This window comes from Populus nigra, chromosome 6 (genome assembly GCF_951802175.1).
Source record: "Populus nigra chromosome 6, ddPopNigr1.1, whole genome shotgun sequence".
In the NCBI taxonomy this organism is placed as follows: Eukaryota; Viridiplantae; Streptophyta; class Magnoliopsida; order Malpighiales; family Salicaceae; genus Populus; species Populus nigra.
Window position 1 is genome coordinate 1,051,648 of NC_084857.1, and position 19,471 is coordinate 1,071,118.

General features: G+C 35.3%; 2 protein-coding genes and 1 long non-coding RNA gene across 6 annotated transcripts; 2 read left to right on the top strand and 1 right to left on the bottom strand.

The window, feature by feature from the left end:
- Window positions 1-1,966: 1,966 nt before the first annotated feature.
- LOC133697549 (neutral/alkaline invertase 3, chloroplastic-like) lies at window positions 1,967-6,513 on the bottom strand. 2 transcript variants are annotated; one of them, XM_062120179.1, is made up of 7 exons: window positions 6,335-6,513; window positions 4,824-5,670; window positions 4,542-4,710; window positions 4,234-4,445; window positions 3,259-3,752; window positions 3,125-3,173; window positions 1,967-2,665 (listed from the first exon to the last, which is right to left on the bottom strand). In XM_062120179.1, exons 2-7 carry the CDS (start codon window positions 5,571-5,573, stop codon window positions 2,339-2,341), a joined length of 2,001 nt encoding a protein of 666 aa, XP_061976163.1. In that variant the 5' UTR covers window positions 5,574-5,670; window positions 6,335-6,513; the 3' UTR covers window positions 1,967-2,338. The 2 variants fall into 2 exon arrangements, with proteins under 2 accessions (XP_061976163.1, XP_061976164.1); XM_062120180.1 differs by having other exon boundaries at window positions 4,824-5,682.
- Window positions 6,514-8,019: 1,506 nt separating this feature from the next.
- On the top strand, window positions 8,020-11,613 carry LOC133696168 (uncharacterized). 3 transcript variants are annotated; one of them, XR_009842631.1, is made up of 3 exons: window positions 8,105-8,352; window positions 8,505-9,665; window positions 9,836-10,719. It is a non-coding gene; the product is annotated as an uncharacterized LOC133696168 (long non-coding RNA). The 3 variants fall into 3 exon arrangements; XR_009842632.1 differs by having other exon boundaries at window positions 8,106-9,665; window positions 9,836-10,047; window positions 10,212-11,613; XR_009842630.1 differs by having other exon boundaries at window positions 8,020-9,665.
- Window positions 11,614-13,888: 2,275 nt separating this feature from the next.
- Window positions 13,889-18,831, top strand: LOC133696954 (uncharacterized). Its single transcript, XM_062119253.1, has 4 exons — window positions 13,889-15,357; window positions 15,675-16,997; window positions 17,895-18,009; window positions 18,336-18,831. The coding sequence occupies exons 1-4, from the start codon at window positions 14,704-14,706 to the stop codon at window positions 18,569-18,571; spliced, it is 2,328 nt and encodes a 775-aa protein (XP_061975237.1). The 5' UTR covers window positions 13,889-14,703; the 3' UTR covers window positions 18,572-18,831.
- Window positions 18,832-19,471: the final 640 nt, after the last annotated feature.

Genomic DNA, 19,471 nt, shown 5'->3' on the forward strand with positions numbered 1-19,471 from the left:
TGCTTAAAAAATAATTCCAATGTATTGAGATCGCTAACATGGCATTAATTTATTTATATATGTTGTTGGCATGTTTAAATCATCATTATAAGAACAGGGTTGATTTAGCCGAGACTCGGACAATAGATTAAACTAATTTGTTTACAATTTTATTGATCAATTTGATATATATATATATATATATATATATTAAAATAAAAAAAATATTATTTTAATAAAAAAATAATTCAAAATAAAATTTAAAATCAAGCAAGTTAAGTCATGGACTATCATATTAACCTGTTAAGATAAGGTTTTATAACTATATTTTAAACCATGAAGATAAATTCTTGCTAAAAAAACAAAAGGCCAAGACAACATTGTATTTGGTTATTATCTGGTTTAGGATAGTTCTTGGATTGAAAAATAATTTTTTTCAGTGATAAGAGTTTGAGATTAAGAGATTTATTCTCATGTGATTTTATGTTTGAATCTTATTGTTGTTAATATGATGGTCACTAGAGGTTTGCATGGTCGTTAACTTCAGAACCCATGAGATAGTCGAGGCACGCGCAAGCTAACTCGGACACCCACGTTAATTAAAAAAAAACAATCTTTTTTGGTTAAAATTTTTACAATTTGCAAAATTTATTGGAATACACTAAGCATTATGTATTTAATCAAAGCAAAAGAGAGGCCAATGAATTGTTTAGTAATAACTTTTTACTCTTTTACACTGTTGTTGGAGTAATTACATTCTTGAGTTATAATGATTCCTACCATAATTGCCAACTAAATCAGGCCTCCTCCTTGTTTAGCTGTAGGACATGAGGCCAAGAGAAACCAAAAAGCTCCTTTGAATCCAGTAAAGTTGATCTCCCTTCTAGTTGAATTTTCTTTTTTTAGCCTTTTGTCCCCATTTGTTTTTCTCCCAGAAAAAAAAAATTGTGGGATCTACAATTCAAGAGCATTATTTACAGTAGAAAGAACTGTTTCTTTAGTCCTTGCCCACCCTATATAATCTTTCACCACATTATGGAGAGTCAAAATTCAATGTTAGCCCTTATCATTGCTTCAACAGAGGTGGAAAATATGATGCTCAAGCAGGCTCCTCCTGCTTCAGGTACTTTGGACGTGGTTGACAATATAATGAGCCTGTAACAATGACACTTTTTACTGCTTAATGGACGATGAAGACACAAATCGGCTCGCTAACAAAATCGTAGTCTGACCAGCAAGCATTGATGGCTTCACGCGACCTTTTCTTTTTCTGGTTTGCATAAAATTGAGCTAAGAGGTGGAATGTAAGCAGGTAATCCTGTGGCCTAAAGAAAAATGACAGCAGTTGAAAAATTATCCCACTAATGAAGACAAATTAGAACATGTTGACACAGAGACTAAATCAAATAGCTTGCTCTTCCTCATGGTCTCCTGTTGAAACACAGTTGAAGGGTGAGATAGTGAAAGTAATAACGGTTCAAAATGATTTCACTTATAAATGTATTAAAATAATATTTTTTTTTATTTTTTTAAAATTATTTTTAACATCAACACATCAAAAAGATTTGAAAATATAATTTTATTTTTATTTTAAACAAATAAAAAAAATTCAAATTTTAAAAAACACAGTTTGCATTACGTTCTCAAATACAAGCAGAAAAAACCCTATTTGAAAAACCCTAGTTGACAGAGTCCAGACAGTACTGATAAGGGCATTTGTCAATTGTCATCTTTCGGGATCTAGAGAAGCTGAACTACATATCATGCATTTAAATGTTCATTTCCAACCTGTATCCATTGCACAGTGATATTTGCATAAGGCAATAAAGCTCCATCTCCAGCAAATTGGAAAGTTTTAACATTACAAGTATTCCACAAGTCAGTTCCAGTAGGATTAGCAGAATACCTTACAATATATGTAATGCTTGCTTAACAATTTTATGAGAGGATGACACACCTTGCCCTAGATCATCTGAACATAATTAACTAGTGTAAAAGTTAATTAACTTCAATATATGCATCTGTTTCTCTTACAGTTTCTCAAGAAAACAGAAATGATGTAAAAGTTACAAGCAAATTCAATCACCAAAGTCCCATCCACATCAAGGGTTTCAAGTATTATCCTATAGCTCCATATTTATTTACATGATTTTTACTAGATCAATACTACGGTACATAAAATAAGGTGGGATTGAAATTTCACCTTGTTCGTCCAAATGAATTAGAAGATGTTTGATTACTTGTATTATACTTTGTAAACCAATTCATTATAGGTACCAATAGGCACTTTGATAATTAGTTCTCGAATCAAGAGAACAAGTGCCCTGGTTCTGTAGTTCCGTAGAGACAGCTCAGTAATTTACACCATGAATGTCTTTTTCGAATTCTTCTGTCCACGCTTTCTCCTTGGGTTAGTACTGATCATGCAGGAGAAGGTGCTGACAAGCTCAGGATCCTCATCCATCACGAGCATCCGGGCTGCACTTGGGTCTGCAAGCAAGAGCTTAGCCACAAGGTACCCAGCAATTGACCATGTCTGGAACAGATGTGCTTGTTTTCCAATGAACCTTGCTTTTTTGGTGTCATAATATTCAGGCCATTTGTCACGTGCTATGCGTTTCTCAGCAATCTCGACCGCTCTTGCAGCAATTTCTGGTCTATTCATCTTTATGCATGCAGCTGTCAGCTGAAAGGAGTATTATACATGTTAAAATTATATGTCCTAGTTCTACTAACCAATGCCATAACATTCAGCTGGCCTGTTTATTCATATAGCTATCAAAACCCCTTCGCAACTTGTAAAGAACCAAGCATGTAAAATGGACTCTGAAGAAAAGAAAAGAGCAAACATAATGGACAAACAATGGTAATGGTCATCCAGAGGGACATTACTAACAGATAAGGGTATGAAACTGTTATGTGCCTAACAAATGACCCACAGACAAATACTATATCAGATAGGAGTATCAATCGAGCATTCTTATGACTCCATACCAGCATGACTAGTGTACCAAAACTCAAACTACCAATGGTGTCGCTTATTTCTGTCTTTTTACCGAGTTTGTTTTCTTCTCTAATTATTTGTTACTTTTCACTAAAATGTTCACCAGTAAAAAGATTAACAAACTACACTACCATCACTAACCTGCCAGAGAAGAGTTGGCCAGGAACCAGCATTGTGATAGGACCAAGGCCTGCATCAAACAGAACAACTCATGACTCGAAGAAATAGAAAGAAAGTGAAAAATGAGATCAATTTTAGTAAGGTAGCGGCATTACGTGTTCTTAGGATCACTTCCAGTGATAATCTGCCACTCCTGACCTTCAAGAGCAGGATAACAGATCTTCAATGGCATGTCTGCTATCAAATCAGACCACTTGGCTTCAATGAAATCCAATATCGCATTTGACTGATCTCTTGTTGCAAGACCACTAACAATGGACCATATATTTCCAAGAGAAAAGAATCGGAAATCCATATGAGCTGGTTGCAAGTTTCCAATAAGATAGCCTCCTTGGTTGGGCATCCATTCCACCAACCAGGGAGAAACCTGATCTGGGTAAATGTTGAACTTATTGACTGCATCATATGAGTACTCTTCGGTCTTGTAACGGTAAATCTCATTTAGTTTTCTTAAATCAATCCAATAATACTCTCTGATATGGAATGAAAGAGCCACTAGACGATTGTTCAAAGCTCGGATGAGATCAGCCGATCCATCTTCTGGAGCAAGCATCTCCCTTGCACAAAGTAAGGCGGAATAAAAGAGTGCCTACAAGAGAAAAATACATCATATCAGAAATTAGATTGGGAAAACCACTCCCAAGACTCAGCATCCTCATCAGTCTGATACAAGCAAATCTTGGCAGAATTAGAACTAGGTGATTGTTAATCTATTCAACTGAAAACCAAGCACCTTCAACCACTCAAGAAGATATAGTTAATTCATCTTATGAACTTTGAAACCACTGCCGGAAAAGCATTTAAGCCAACAGCCTTACCAAAGAGTGGTTTCAACCAACTAAATCCTACAAACTCTTACTCCTGATTTTGTCAACATATCCTGATTCCATAATTTCAGAATTGGTTCAAGACATCTATTTGTACAGTCACCTGACAAAAAAATGGGCAACATCCAAATTTCCCACAGGGACCCTTCTTTCATTGAACCTCCCTTGCTCCATGGATTACTGGCTATTTTAACATAAAAAAACTCTTCTAAACGATCTGAAAACCACTCAACAATTGATTACCTGGATTTCTAGAGGGTGCCCGTGAATTCCCATACGGCGATCTATCATGCAAGAACCATCTGTCACCAACAATGTTGGAAACATATCAAAACCATCAGCAAGACATAGCCTCAGAATCATCTTAATTCCAGTCTGCACATCGATCCTCTCCTGAAGTGAGAGGTCACCAGAGCATTTCCCATATGCACGTAATAAAATAATCCACCATAATCCTAATATTGGCATGATAACATAAGAAAATTTCAGCAATGTCAGCAATCAAACACCTGATCTTCAATGGAAAATCGATGGTGAGAAATTTAATTTACCAGAATCAACTGGTGCAACACGGCCAATTGCTGCCTCTCCAAAGTCAGGATCCAATACCTCCTCTGTTGCAAAATCATCATCACCATCCAAACGAACCGTGCGCACCTTGAAACTAGCAGGCATCAATCCCTGTCCAGGACTGTGACAGTCCATTGTTTTCTCCCAACTCTGCAATAAAGGAGTCATTATAGAAAATCAGATAACAAACAAAAAAGGAAGTTCTTAAAATGACTGCTTCCCACAGCAAAAAAAAGGGCTAGCACAATCAATGATTAAATTACCTGCAACTGAAGTGTATGAAGGAGGAAGTTCCGGACAATATCATATTCTCCCTTCAAAAGAAAAGCAATGCCAGAAGGTATGAAGTCTCTAATGAAGACCTGGTCATAATTTAACACGCTAGAACTGGTAGGATCATTGGCAGCAATCGTTCCAATAGGACTGCCACAATAATAAACCATAGAATTCCGCAGCAGCTCCCATGCTTCTTCCTCAATAGGATCTACACTGACCTTGGGAGAGGCATCTCTACCTGTTCCTACCGCACCATTAGTTGCCAAACTCTCCTTTTCCTGGTTTAGGGCACCTTTAGATGCAAAACCCTCCTTTTCCCGTGTCAACTGCTGAGCATCCCAAGCTCCAAAACAGTCAGTGTGTTCACCAGACGCCACCCCATTCAGGTTTAATGTATTTGCACCATCTACAAACCATGTTCCATTTCCTCCTTCAGTTGCACCACTAACTCTTTCTGCCTGAGGGCCTTTGCACCTCAGAAACTGCAATCTGTTGATCGTTGCATTCACAGACAGATCTCTATCACCTAATCCCTTAAACCAGTGGTTTCCTATACCATTCTGCAGAACATTCGAACACTTGAACATTTTCATACACCTTGAGGACCTTTTCTTTACACGTTTTATGTGGAGTTTAGAAGAGAATGTCAAATCTGAACTGCGAAAACAAGGGTCAGAGCTAAAAACGCAAGGACCAGCCCCAGACAGAACTTGCAGGATTGCCTCTGTAGTTGCCATCAACAATATGCTTATCAAATAAAATTAATAATCTTCACTGGACCTAAAATCCCTTTGATCAGGATGAGTCTCAGAACCCAGCTTTGACTCGAGATACCTGGATAAAAAACTAAGTTGGAAAGTGTTCCGGTGATGCAATAGTTATCATTTCAGCCATCGTCAATTTACTAGCATCAAAATCTTAAAACACATGCATCATACAAAGGAAAAGACTTGAACTTTACATGGCATCAGTACCTTATCCTCAATAGCAAAAAGTATCCTACAAACTTAAACCAAGCTCGGCTTAATATTCTTTTTCTTTTTCTTTTTTTCATTTTGAAACCCAGACATAGTGATCCGAGGAAAGTTTCATTATCTTGTTTCTTCCCCAAGTTTTCTAAGGAACCAACCATGTAAATTAAAAAAGGGAGTCCTTTCAAGCATTCCATTTGTCCATTACAATAATAATAATAAATAAAAAATCACAATGAACCTCTCTAAAATCCACCAAAAAAAAATTCTACCTCACCCATAACTCAAACAATACCATCTCCACAAAACTCATATAAAGATTCAAACTTGAATCAAAATTCATGCAAAATGATCAATATTTAAACGTAATCAATCTCAACAACCACAAAAACAAGCTTGAACTTTAATGGGTCTTCGCCTTTTTAGCAGTTTATGATCAAGAAATACAAAAACAAGTAAGAGAACAAGGCAACGATACAAACCCAGATAGCAGAACATGCACAGACAATTATCAAACAAGCGCTTACCAATAAAAAATTGTAGCTAATGAATAAATTAGTTGCACGAGAGTTTTCTGCTTTTTGATATCGCAATATCTCTCTTTTGGCTTAAAAGTGAAACAAGAGAGAGAAGCAATCACTGTCAAATCCTTTGTGTGGTTGTTTAACGTCTATGTTGTTTGTGTAAACTTGAGCACGGCTGAGAAAATCTTATATAGTTCTTCAACCTACGTTTCTTTTTTGTCCGTTATTTAGTTAGTTAATTTTCAGATTTTTTTTCCTCGTTATTTTAAGAATCAACAATTGAAGCAACTGATTATGAATTATTTTAACTGTATAAATTATATCATTTTTTAATTATAGTAATTGAGGATAATTAATTTAAATTTTTTATTTCCTTAGAGGAAAAGAAAAATCCTCGAGAAATCAATTATAAATATTATCTTATCACTTTTTAACCTTAAAAATATTATAATCATATTAATTTAAAATAACCATGGCCAGCTTCCTTCTATTTCTATTTTTGTAGATGTCATTATTATTAGGGAGAAGAAAAGTACACGCCGTGTTGAGAAAAAAATAGAGACATATATTTTTTTTTAAATTGTATTATTTTTTTTCTTTCAACTTTATTTGTTGTATATGTTATTATAAGAGCCGGGTTCGAATTTTAGATATGTAAGTTAATATTTGGACAGTTTGGAAATGAACTGGGATTGAATTTTAAATTAAATTATAAAAATATTAAAATTCAATTAGATTTTTAATGATTAATAGATCCAATGAACCAGATTTTTTCAGAGTTTGAGAAATATGGTTGAGGGCGAATGCCTGGTTCTCGTCATTTGTCCTGCCACCAGCATTCCCTCCGCGCGTGCAGTCAAAATCTTCATGCGGTCCAAACAAAAATACCATGGTTACAGGCTTGTTGGTGGACTGTTGACTAGCCAATCCAGGCCTTCACAAGCCCACTGCATTATTATTATTATTATTATTATTATTATTATTATTATTATTTGCCCTGAGAAAACCCCTTGAAAAAATAAATTGAATAAGAAAAACATTACGAGCTGTTTAAATATCATTATTATTGCATGCATGTTGGTAAGCGAGTTTCATTAATGTGGCCTGTAAACAGTCCAGACATGCTATTGCAAGTTTGCAACTACAAGCTGGCAATGGCATCGACACTTTTTTAATTAATGAATCGTTTATTTATTTTTAATAAACAATTTGAATATTTTTATCTTATAAATTGAATCAAGAGTGTAATCCATTAATACTTTTCTAAATAATTTTTATGGAACTCTAGGCTTGTTAATTCAATGACTGTTTGAATTTATTTTATTTAAATTAAATTATATGAAAGTTAACTTCATAAAGAAAACCAATTTAATTTTATATTTTTTTTAAAAAATAATTGTTAGATTTTTTTAAAAAAATCTTTAAAAGCGTTTTGATTTAAATTGATTAAAGTCAGGCAAGCCTATTCAATTTATAACCTATATCTTAATTTGAATTATCACTTAGATCGGGTTTAAGAAAAAATTAATATGAATTGTTTCAAAACTCAAATATTTAATCATAAAAAAATAAAAATTATTAAAAAATAAAAATGGATTACATGGATGTGGAGAAGTATAATAATATTTATTTTTTAAAATAATTTTTTTATAAATATATCAAAATAATAATTTTTATATTATTTTTAAAAATTATTTTCAACTTCAATACATTAAAATAATTAAAATGTAAAAAAATTAATTTTAAAAAATGCCGTTGAAACGCAATTCATGGAATAACAATAAACTTCATAATCGAAAGTCGAAGCCTCTCTCCTCTCTCTACAGATTATTGCTTCCCTCTTCCTCTTCATAGAACTCGTCTTCACCTTAAAAAAAGTTGTCAAACCTCAAACCTTTCTTCATTGCTTAAATGGATTGCTGCTTCTTGACCTTCAAACATCAGAAGCTAAGCCAAAACAGACTCTTTCTCCTGCATTTTGAATTCCCATATGCAGGATTTTTCCAATTGGGCAGCTCAAGGTTAGACTTTTTTACAGTTGTTTAGTAATTTTATTACTACCTTATGTTCTTATCTGTTTTTTTAAGATTGTGTGAAATTCAATGTGGGTTGATGTTGAAACTTGAAGTATCAAGATAATCTGATTTATTTTTTGGAAAAATTGATGACACAGTGATGTTTTTTTTATCTTGGATGGTGTAAGGCATGTATATCTTGATTTCTACCAGCTTCAATGCTGTCAGCGAAAATCTATGTCAAGTTCGATGCATGTGTTTGGTTTCTTGAATTTGATTGTAATTCTGGATTTGGGTTTGTTAAAGTTGTGAGCTTGTCGATTTGTTTGATAAGGTGTCGTGGATGATACCGAATGGCATAGGAGCTTAGTTTTCATAAAGGGTTGGATTATTGTGGATGTTACAGTGAATTTTGTGGTTAAGTTTTGATTGATCGGAAAATAAGTTATAGCATGAAAAATGCTTGGGGGATAGGTCAGAACTACCTGGGATCTAAGCTACGCTTTGGAGTTGACAAATGGGTGTTTAATGTAAGTTAAGAAAGCTTCTAAAATTGATGTTCTGTCAAGTTGGAAGTGATTTCTTTGTTGCAGTGTCGTTGATGGAGTGGTCTGAAAGGGGGAATCCTTGATCAAGGTCTTTGCTCGTGTTAAAGAACAATTTGGGTTCTATCTCAGTCTTGCTCCGTGCTTTTCAACTTGGTACAGGGGAAGAGAAAAAGGTCCGAGTCGTTTCATTCTGCTTTTAGTAGCACATGTACGTGCAGGACCACTACTGCTGACTGTGGCGCTTGAATATCCTAAAATAGTTCATGCTCTTCTTTCTTGCTTATGTTCATGACAGTTGATGGTTATTGGGTGTCGTGTCCTACATTTAGCATGTTAAGACTCAGGACATAGTTCTTAGATTTGCATACTTGAGCTTATTTCATCAAGATGGGTGCCATGTTCACGAACCATCACTGGAAGGCCAGATATTAGGTATAATGTAGAACTAAATGCCCTCTGATTTCATTATGGATGGTTATGAATATAAGCCAATGATTTGGTTAGGACTTGGGAGTACAAGGCTTATTTATTATTTACAGGGCGATCAAAATATCACCTCACTCATTCAGATTTTTGAGACAATTATAGCTGATCAAGCTGGAGTGCTGCCTGTTGTAGTTGGAAATATCTGGAGGAAGCTCATGATTTTATTTCGTTGATGATGTCATTAGCTTTCATCTGCAATAATGAAATGGGTCGTATGTGCCCATTAGACTCGGCGAGTGCTTTCACTTTACATGGCCTCTCATCCCCGTCAACTTCTTGCGCTGGGTAAGTTGACGGATACTCTATCTTCTGTTGCAATTAGCTATGTGATACCAGCAGATATAAGCTCATACTTAAAACTTTATTGACTTAATCACTGTAGATTCTTGTTCAAGGGAAATTCCTTGATCAATATTGAACTGAATCCAAATATTTGATTTGTTGAGAAAACACAGAGCAGCATTATGCAAATTCTTGGAAGAGCAAAATGCGGATTTCGAAGTATTTCTGCTCTAGCGTGTACACCGGGCAATCTCACTGGCGTGGATCCATAGTGGCAATTTTCTTGCCGGTGCAATGCTATTGGGAGGTTACTGCAATTTGGCATGCACACATCAATTTGCAGCTAACAAGTCCAAGTCTTGGTCTTTCTTTCCACAGCACCAAGGTAAAGAGTCCAAGTCTCTTAACAAGCCCTAGTCTTTCTTTCCCTTGCAATTTGCATCGAGGTAAAATGAGTAAATGCAATATGTTTCGTATATTATAGATTTTGTGCTGTTTACAGATCTTATACATTTCTTATTCACTGCCTTAACATTTTTTGCATCTCAGTACATTGAATTTCCCTAAATCCTTAGATGAAGTCAACCTTTTTGGTTTAGGGCCAATTTTGACCCTTTGGAGGCGAGACACTGATGTGCCAACAAACCTTTAAGGTAGGTTGAATCAAGCAAAAAGAGAGAAAAATCATCATATGCAGTGCAAATTTAACCTTCTCCATTGTGTGTTAGATTCTTGTTTCTTTTTCAACTAGAAAATAAATAAATCTGTATTGGATTCTGAGGGAAGCATGGGAGGGAATTTAGATACCCTTCTCTTCAGTTTTTTGAAAATTCTCACCGCATGGTCCACACCACCTTGATGTGTCTTGGTCCATTATGTTCATCAAAAGGAGAAAAGAGGGAGAATTGTCTAGACTGTTGTGGTTGTGGCTGGGTAATTTGTATGGTTGGGTCCATATAGTAGAAGCTTTGTCAAAAAGGAGAAGCATGTCATGTAGACAACTACTAAATCATCCACCCATTTAAAATTGCTAGACTAATTTTGATCTAGTTTATAATTTGATATGTAAGGATTTATTTGTTAAAAAATAATTTAGGAATTATATTATATTTACTGTAAAATATGATGATAAAAATACTTGTAATTAAGGATTTTTGTAAATAAATAAAAAAATTTAAAAACTATCAAGGATCAAAATGTATATCAATGTAAATTTTATGCTACATGAACGTGATACTTGTCAATTTTTAATAATGACAAAAATATAACTTACATGGATGATATTAAGATAAGAATGGTATAAAATCCTTTTAAATAAATCAAATAAAGGGATGCGTAAAAGCTTACATTACAAATAAATGTCATTAATTTAATGCGTTTTTAAATGAAAAATACTTTAAAAAACAGATTATAACACAAAAACAAACACTTATATTACATGCTGGAAAAGAAATCAACATAGTTGTGTTGTTTAAATAGGTTGCTGGTGAAGATTAGATTACACAATTAAGATTAGCTAATGCTTGATGACTTTGTGTCAAACCAGTAGGCTGTAATTTAGGGTGAAAATGTTTCTTATATTATAGATTTTGTGCTGTTTACAAATCTCATGCATTTCTTATTCACTGTCTTAACATTTTTTTGCATCTCAGTATATTGAATTTACCTAGATCCTTAGATGAAGTAAACCTTTTTGGTTTAGGGCCAATTTTGACCCTTTGGAGGCGAGACACTGATGTGCCAACAAACCTTTAAGGTAGGTTGAATCAAGCAAAAAGAGAGAAAAATCATCATATGCAGTGCAAATTTAACCTTCTCCATTGTGTGTTAGATTCTTGTTTCTTTTTCAACTAGAAAATAAATAAATCTGTATTGGATTCTGAGGGAAGCATGGGAGGGAATTTAGATACCCTTCTCTTCAGTTTTTTGAAAATTCTCACCGCATGGTCCACACCGCCTTGATTTGTCTTGGTCCATTGTGTTCATCAAAAGGAGAAAGGAGGGAGAATTGTTAAGACTGTTGTGGCTGTGGCTGGGTAGTCTGCATGGTCGGGTCCATATAGTAAAAGAATAAAAAAGGAGAAGCATGTCATGTAGACAACTATCAAATCATCCACCCATTTAAAATTGCCTCACTAATTTTGATCTAGTTTATGATTTGATTGTCAGAAGTTAATTTAGGAATTAAATATATTTATTGTAAAATATGGTGATAACAATACTTTTATTTAAGGGTTTTTTTGCAAGTAAATAGTTTTTTTTTTTTAAAAAAAAACTATCAAGGATCAAAATATATATCTCATTGAAAATTTTATGCTACATGAACATGATACTTGTCGAATCTTAACGATGACAAGAAATATAACTTATATAGATGATATTAAGATTAAAATAGTATAAGAACCTTTGTCTGTTTGTTACCGGGTGCATAATGTTGTTCAATGGTCATTTTCAATTTTTATAAATATTTTTTTTTATATTAATATATAAATTTTTTTAAAAAATATTAATTTGGTAGTTTTTTCTGCGAAGAAGAACAATTAAAAAATTACTTTTAAATACAAATTGTAAAGCAGAAATAAACAGTCAAATGGTGGAGAAGAAATCAACGTTGTTGTGTTGCTTTAATAAATTGTTGGAGAAGATTAGATTAGGCGATTAAGATTAGTTAATGCTTGATGACTAATGTCATGCTCATTGCTCTGTTGCTCTCGTCAAACCACTAGCCATATTTTAGGGTGGAAGTGGTGCTCCGTAAGTCACTGCCGCAAGTTTCCCCGTGACGGCGACATTGGCAGCGGCTCGGCACCTTCCTCAAGAGCATCACAAATCCATCACTTCTGCACAGTCTGCTCCTCTTAATTTTACTCACTACAGTTCATCATGATCTGTATGTTTTTGTAAGTGGCACAAATCATTTTCTTCGTTATCGTTTCGTTTAAGACAACAATTTACTGTTCCACAACCAAACATAAATCATTACATGATCCTTTTCTCCCATGAAAAAGCACCAACAAAAGGATGCCACTGCTACTCCTGTACTGTTAGCTTTTGACTACTATAATTTAATTATCTGGTTGACAAGTTTGATCTCAAGGATAATCTTAAAAGCTGTCCAAATTTGCAAGGACTGACTTCCTTTACGGGCTCGAGAGGCTGTTATTTTAAAGTGTTTTTTTATTTAAAAATATACTTAAATAATGGTTTTTATTTTTTAAAACTTATATTTAATATTAATATATTAAAATAATTTAAAAATAAAAAAAATATTAGAAATGCTCGGCGATGTTCACAAAGAAGCTCGGGGTGGGTTCATTTCATCGTATGGTTGGTAGAGTTATATTGCTTTTAAACTCAAAATTACTATTTACCCCTTCACTCGCTCTTACACTCCCTTCATCATTATCTAGCGTCTGTTTTACTAAAAGCTGTGCACCGTGTGTTCAAAACGTGTATTTTCCTATTTCATGTTCTTTAGGAAAAATTACTCTTTTAATCATTCTTTTTGGGATTTGAAAAATTATAGTTTATATTAATAATTTAATATATAAACAATACATGTAGTAAAATCTAGGATATAAATTATAATTTTTAAAAACATGAAAAGTAAATATAAATACAACTAAATTATAAAATAGTTAGGTAATTTTCTCTATTTTTCCCACCCTGTTCTTTTTAACTTTCAAATTCATGGAAGTATTTCTCGTCATAATTGACCTCTCACCCTTTGAAAACTCCATTTCTTAGCTGCCTTGATTAGAAAAGTTGACCCAAACAATTTACAATCTAAAATCTAACACTACTCCAAATTAAATTTTAACTTGAATAAAAAAAATCTAATTTCTATTTAAATTTTTTAATAATCTAGTTTGATTAAATTCAATCATATTAATATAAAAAATAATGTAAATTGAAAGCTTGTTTGGTATTGTGGAAATGGTTGTTTTTAAAATATTATTGATTTGAAAATATATTAAAATAAATTTTGTTTTATTTTTAATATTAATGCATTAAAATGATATAAAAATATAAAAAAATTAATTTAAAATAAAAAATTTAAATTTTTTTAAAGCAATTTTAATTTCAATTGCTAAATGCGTAACCCTCTTCACAGACGTCTAATGACTATGAATTTTTTCATTTCCCTCTCAAACCATCCACAACATCAAGGACATTCAAGTCATTTCATCATGAATCCCAAAATATCATCTCCGCTATAAAACTCCTCTTCTCTCTCTAAATCCCGGAACCCATCGAATGGTTCGAACCAAACAATCCGGATCCTTAAAACAAATCTCGACCATCCATCTCTCAATCCAACGGCAGTGATAAGTCGGTGAGTTGGTTCCCTCCCTCATGTTTCTTTCTTTCTCAGTCATAAACCCTAGCCAGCCCCCACCAGGAGATAGAAAGAAACACACACAAATGCCCTCTCTCTCTCCCTCAAGCAAACACCACCATCAATAACCGCAACAAAACAACAGGATTTACGTGAGTCTCTTTTATTTTCAAGAAAGATTCAATCTCTTTACAGAAAACCCTTCTTTTCTTCTCTCTTTGTAAAGAGACCCCTCATCTTTTGTTTACAAGATTTCTTCTTGTTTTCTCCGAAATTTTTAGAATTTTTTTTGGGGTTGTTTGTGGGCTTTTTATGTTTTGTGAATCTGAATCAGTTTTTTTGTTTAATTTTAATTTTGGGGTACGATGTTGTTTGTTTTTGAGACCATACTGTCTGCTACTTACGTGTGGGGGTCTGATTCCGAGTCAAGTCTGAGTTAACCCAGTTTCTTTTGGACCACAGTGAGTCGATTGTTCTTAGATCTGAGCGAGTAGAGCGGCCCCATGGACGTTTCTGCTCCTTTCTCCTCTTTATCCGGACCGTGAACCTTGTCGCAAGGAGAACCGAAACTTTTTTTTTTTACCAGTAGAGTACTGAGTGAATTTTGTGAATCGGTGGTGAGTGGACTCGGGGTTACTCCGTGAGTTGAGGAGCGAGAAGATCGAGACTAGGGTAGGTCTGAACGGGGGCCGAACGGCGAGAATGCCGTCGGTGGGGTTGCGGAGGACGACGAGGGTGTTTGGGGTAATTAAGGGAGTTGATGGGGCTCGGGTGTTGAGGTCTGGGCGGCGTTTATGGCAGGAATCTGGTGATGGCAAGCTCAGGAGAAGCAATGATGGCGACGAGTGGTACCACACTATAATCAAGAACGACAACAACTATCAGACGAAGAATCAAAATAAAAATAGTGATCTGAAGTACAAGGAGAATAGTGGGTGGGCCCATGACGATAAACTGAAGAAAGATCTTGGTGTTGTTATTGCCATTGCAGCGCCTAAGAGAATTAAGAGGGTTAAGAGTGAGAAGAAGTTTGGGATTGTTTATAGGAGGAAAAGGAAGAGACTTGGTGGTGAAAAGAGTGAAGATTCGGAGGATAAGAAGTTTGGGATTCAGTTTTCACGTAGGCAGCGAAGGAGTCTGGATGATGAGAGTTCGGGGAGTCTTGTGTGTACTCCTGAGCTTGTTGTTTTAGTTGAGGATTTTAGTTCTAGTAGTAGTAATGGGTTGTCTTGTTTTTTGAGTTCGGTTTTGAGGTATATTAAGAGGGTCAATTTGAGCCTCTCTGAACTTGCTGATTTTCTCTTGTCGGAGCCAATCAGCAGTGTTTTTGCCTCGAATGGACTTCATTTTGCGCGGGTAAGTGTTGGTTCATTTTATATAATGGCCGTATTCTGCCCAAGTTGTATAGTTGTTTCTTTTTATATATATGCGGGTGAGTGTTGGTTCTTTTTATATAACGGCTGTCTTTTGTGCGGTTATGTCCACCATTTGAAGGAGAAAGTGTCAAATCTCTCTGCTCATTCTATCCGGCTTAATATAAGTGACTTTTAGCTTAGTTTGTTGTTAAAAGAAAGTTTTTGAATTTAGGATTTGATCGGTATTTTAAATTTGAATGATATATACTTACCTGACATTGCTCTCACCCCCTCTCCCTTTCTAAATTTTTCTTTCAGGATCTTTCCGCTGATAGAATTGGAATTTGCAAGTTTTTTGGGACCAGGCAGCTTCTGCCAATGTTTTCTGTGGATTTTTCTTCAATTCCTTCGTGTTTTGTGCACATGCATCTCAGTTTGTTTGTTAGGTTTAAATTTCTGTCTCCCATACCTGTAAATAACTCGTTGGATGAGGATGATGATGTAATGATGAGCGGAAGTAAAGTAGATCAATCATGCACGACCATGAAAACAGATTTTGCTCTGAAAATTACAGCTGTGCCTGAAATTGATAATTCTGGGAGTAAGGCAGTTGTACATCCATCTGTTAGAGCTTCCAAGTTAGCTGGTCGAAGCACCCAGTACAGAAATGGATTAAATTCCCGTGGTATTCAGAAAAGAAGGAGCTCACTCAGGAGAGGGAGACCTAGAAATTCTGCCATAGCTGGCCTGCACAAAGCTAGTGGTGCTTTGGTTTCTGATTTGATTAGTAGTAGAAGAAAAGGTATACCTTTCTCTTCTGTTGTGTCTAAGAACAAACTTAGAAGGTCAATTCGAAGCAGCCCTGCAGCAAACATCAAAGAGATGAATTCTGCTGCAGTTGGAGTGAAGAAGGACATGAATATGTCTAGCTGCTCTGCAAATATACTGGTTTCCGAATCAGACAGATGTTACAGGATAGAAGGGGCCACTGTCATGTTTGAATTCACTGGTTCAAGGGAGTGGGTGCTCGTGGTGAAGAAAGATGGGTTAACCCGATACACCCATCTGGCACAGAAAAGTATGAGGACTTGTGCTTCCAACCGTTTCACTCATGATATAATTTGGACTGGGGATGACAATTGGAAGCTAGAATTCCCTAACCGACAGGACTGGTTCATTTTCAAGGAATTGTACAAGGAATGCTCTGATTGCAATGTTCCGGCTTCTGTTTCCAAGGTCATTTCTGTGCCTGGAGTACGAGAAGTGTTAGGTTATGAGAATGGTGGTGGTGCTCCCTTTTTAAGACCGTATGCTTACATCTCTTCTAAAAATGACGAGGTAGCTAGAGCTTTGGCGAGGAGCACTGCAAGTTATGACATGGATTCTGAAGATGAGGAATGGCTTAAGAAGTATAATAATGACTTTTTAGCAGAATCTGATCATCTTTCAGAGGATAACTTTGAGTTATTGATTGATGCTCTTGAGAAGTCATATTACTGCAATCCAGATGACTTCACTGATGAGAATGCAGCAGCAAAATACTGTAAGGATTTTGGTAGGAGGGAAGTGGCTGAAGCTGTGTACAGTTACTGGATGAAAAAACGGAAACAGAAATGTTCACCGTTGCTCCGAGTTTTCCAGGTAAATGTTTTGTTATGTCTCACCTATCTGCAGTTGGAATTGAATAACAGTAGCCTTTGATATCTGCAGTTTGAATTGAATATCCTATCATTTCACTTCTCAGTAACATCTTTAAAGTAAATTTTGCATCAAGTACAGATTGAGGAGTTTCAAAAAAATTCATGAACCTACCTTGTCATTATCTGTCTCTCTCTCTCTCACACAACATACACACATAATTATTAATTTTCCTTGACTTTTTTTGCATCGGTGAATCATGTTTTAGCCATTTGAGGGGTTAGCTTGGCATGGCTATAGAATTTTCAATACTATTCAGTGAATTTTTTGTATTGCTAATATTTGCTTTTGATTTCAACTGATTATGGAGTTGCAAAAAATGCAACTTTGTGAAAATTTTCCATCATAATAACCATAGTAAGAAAACATTGACCTGCAAAAGCACCCAGCTTTTATTTCAAATAACCCTTTGCCACAACTATGGCATCAATTGCCTTGCTAATAGGCTGGAAAGATATTCATTTAGCTATAGTATTCATCATTTGGGTGAAAAAAATTGAAAGGAATGGAAAATAAATTATTTCAATTAAGATAATGTTGTGACACATTTTCTGCCTTCTTACAATTAACTACCCATCAACTTTGACGTGGCTACAAGAACCTGAACCACCTGCTTGTTGTGAAAAGTTAATTTCCCGGTGTGTTGATGTAAAATTAGCATGACGTTCTTGCTAGTTGTTTTTCATGTCATTTAGATGGAACTTTAAATTCCATGTCAGTTCCTGTTCACTTTCTCATTCTTCTCTCCTGCAGCATTTATTGTTTTACATGCATGCTAATTGTGTCTGGTAATGGTCTATATTGGCTGATCTGATCAAAATTGATGGTCCTTGCTACCAGGGGCATCAAGCTAAGAAAACCCCAGTGATTCCAAAACCTGTTCTGCGTAAGAGAAGGTCATTCAAACGACCTCCCAGTCAATTTGGAAGAGGCAAACAACCAAGTCTATTGCCAGGTAAGATCTCTCTTCTAGAATTTTTTTTATGTAGTCAACGCATCTCTAAACTTACTCTATTTCTTAGTCAAGTATGCATGTGTTGAGAATTTTCATACCAAATGATACCCAGGAATTTGAATAAAAAAGTTATTTTCTAGTGATGTATTTTACTGATTCTTGTCCTGGCCATTACTGTAGTCTGGTTCTCAGGTTTATTCTTTTGTTTGTTAGTTGTATATTATAATTATTTTTGTTCAGTCTCTACACTGTATGGTTTGCTTCCCACTTCACTGTCATTTATCATAAATTAACATTTTATCATCTGTAATTCTATTGCTGAACAGCAATGGCTGCTGAACAAGATGCTTTGGAAGGATCTAATGCCATGCATAAAATCGAAGAAGCTGAAAACTCAGTGAAGAGATCTTTGGAAGCTGCCATCCTCAAGCGTAGAAGGGCTCAGTTGCTCATGAAGAATGCAGATTTGGCAACCTATAAAGCTGCAATGGCACTTAAAATTGCTGAAGCTGCTCTTGTTGCCAGTTCAACTGATGTTGCTGTCACCCAATTGTGTGATTGATTGGTAAATGGCTATTCCTGTTGCTACTACTAATTGAGTTGAACCAATAATTACTACGGGAAGGACTGCAGCCCCATTGCTGTTTTTGATGCCTTTGGAGGACAACCCTAAGTATTGTAATTTTGTATAGATTTTGATTGAATGTACATTCTGTATCTGTAAACCTCACGCCAAATGTTTTTACAAGGGAATTTGGTTGATGTCCTTGGAAAAAATTCAAAAAAAAAGAGAGAAATTTACAGGAAATGTTTTTTACCTTACTGGCGAATCTCATATCTTTGGCATATTGGTCAAGAAATGTTCATTTTTCATTACCCTGATTTCTCCATGCTCCATGGATACATTTTTTATTCACAATTTAGCCAGGTTAGTCTCTCTTCCCATATTGATCACTATGATACTTTGAGGATGTTTTCTGGTCTCTGGTTTGCTTAGCTCTCTGTTTATGCTTGCGACATTGAACCTGAGAAACATAAAAGGTCACACATGGAGAAAAGGTCCATTGAACCTGAGAAACATAAAAGGTCACACATGGAGAAAAGGTCCCTTTTTGTCAACACCTGACTTTTTTCGTTTCAAGTTTCTACTTTGGTCCCGGCAAGTAAGCTAGTGTACACGAGTTATGGACTTATGGTCAAGGCTTGAATTGCGATCCCTGGTGCTGTTGTCGCGTAGACAGCACACAGGGATATTAGCCTTACGTTCGTCGAAGAATGGGCTCTGGTTAGGTGAATCATCATGACCCCTTTTATGGTTTGTTCAACGTTTCTTGGAGTTCGTACCACCCTGATCGCGACCATTTGCTGTAATCTGATATTGGCTGGAGCTTACCGGGACATAACGTGGATCGTAGTTGGTTCTACTCATGATATGTTGTGAGATAAACTTGAGGTACTTGGA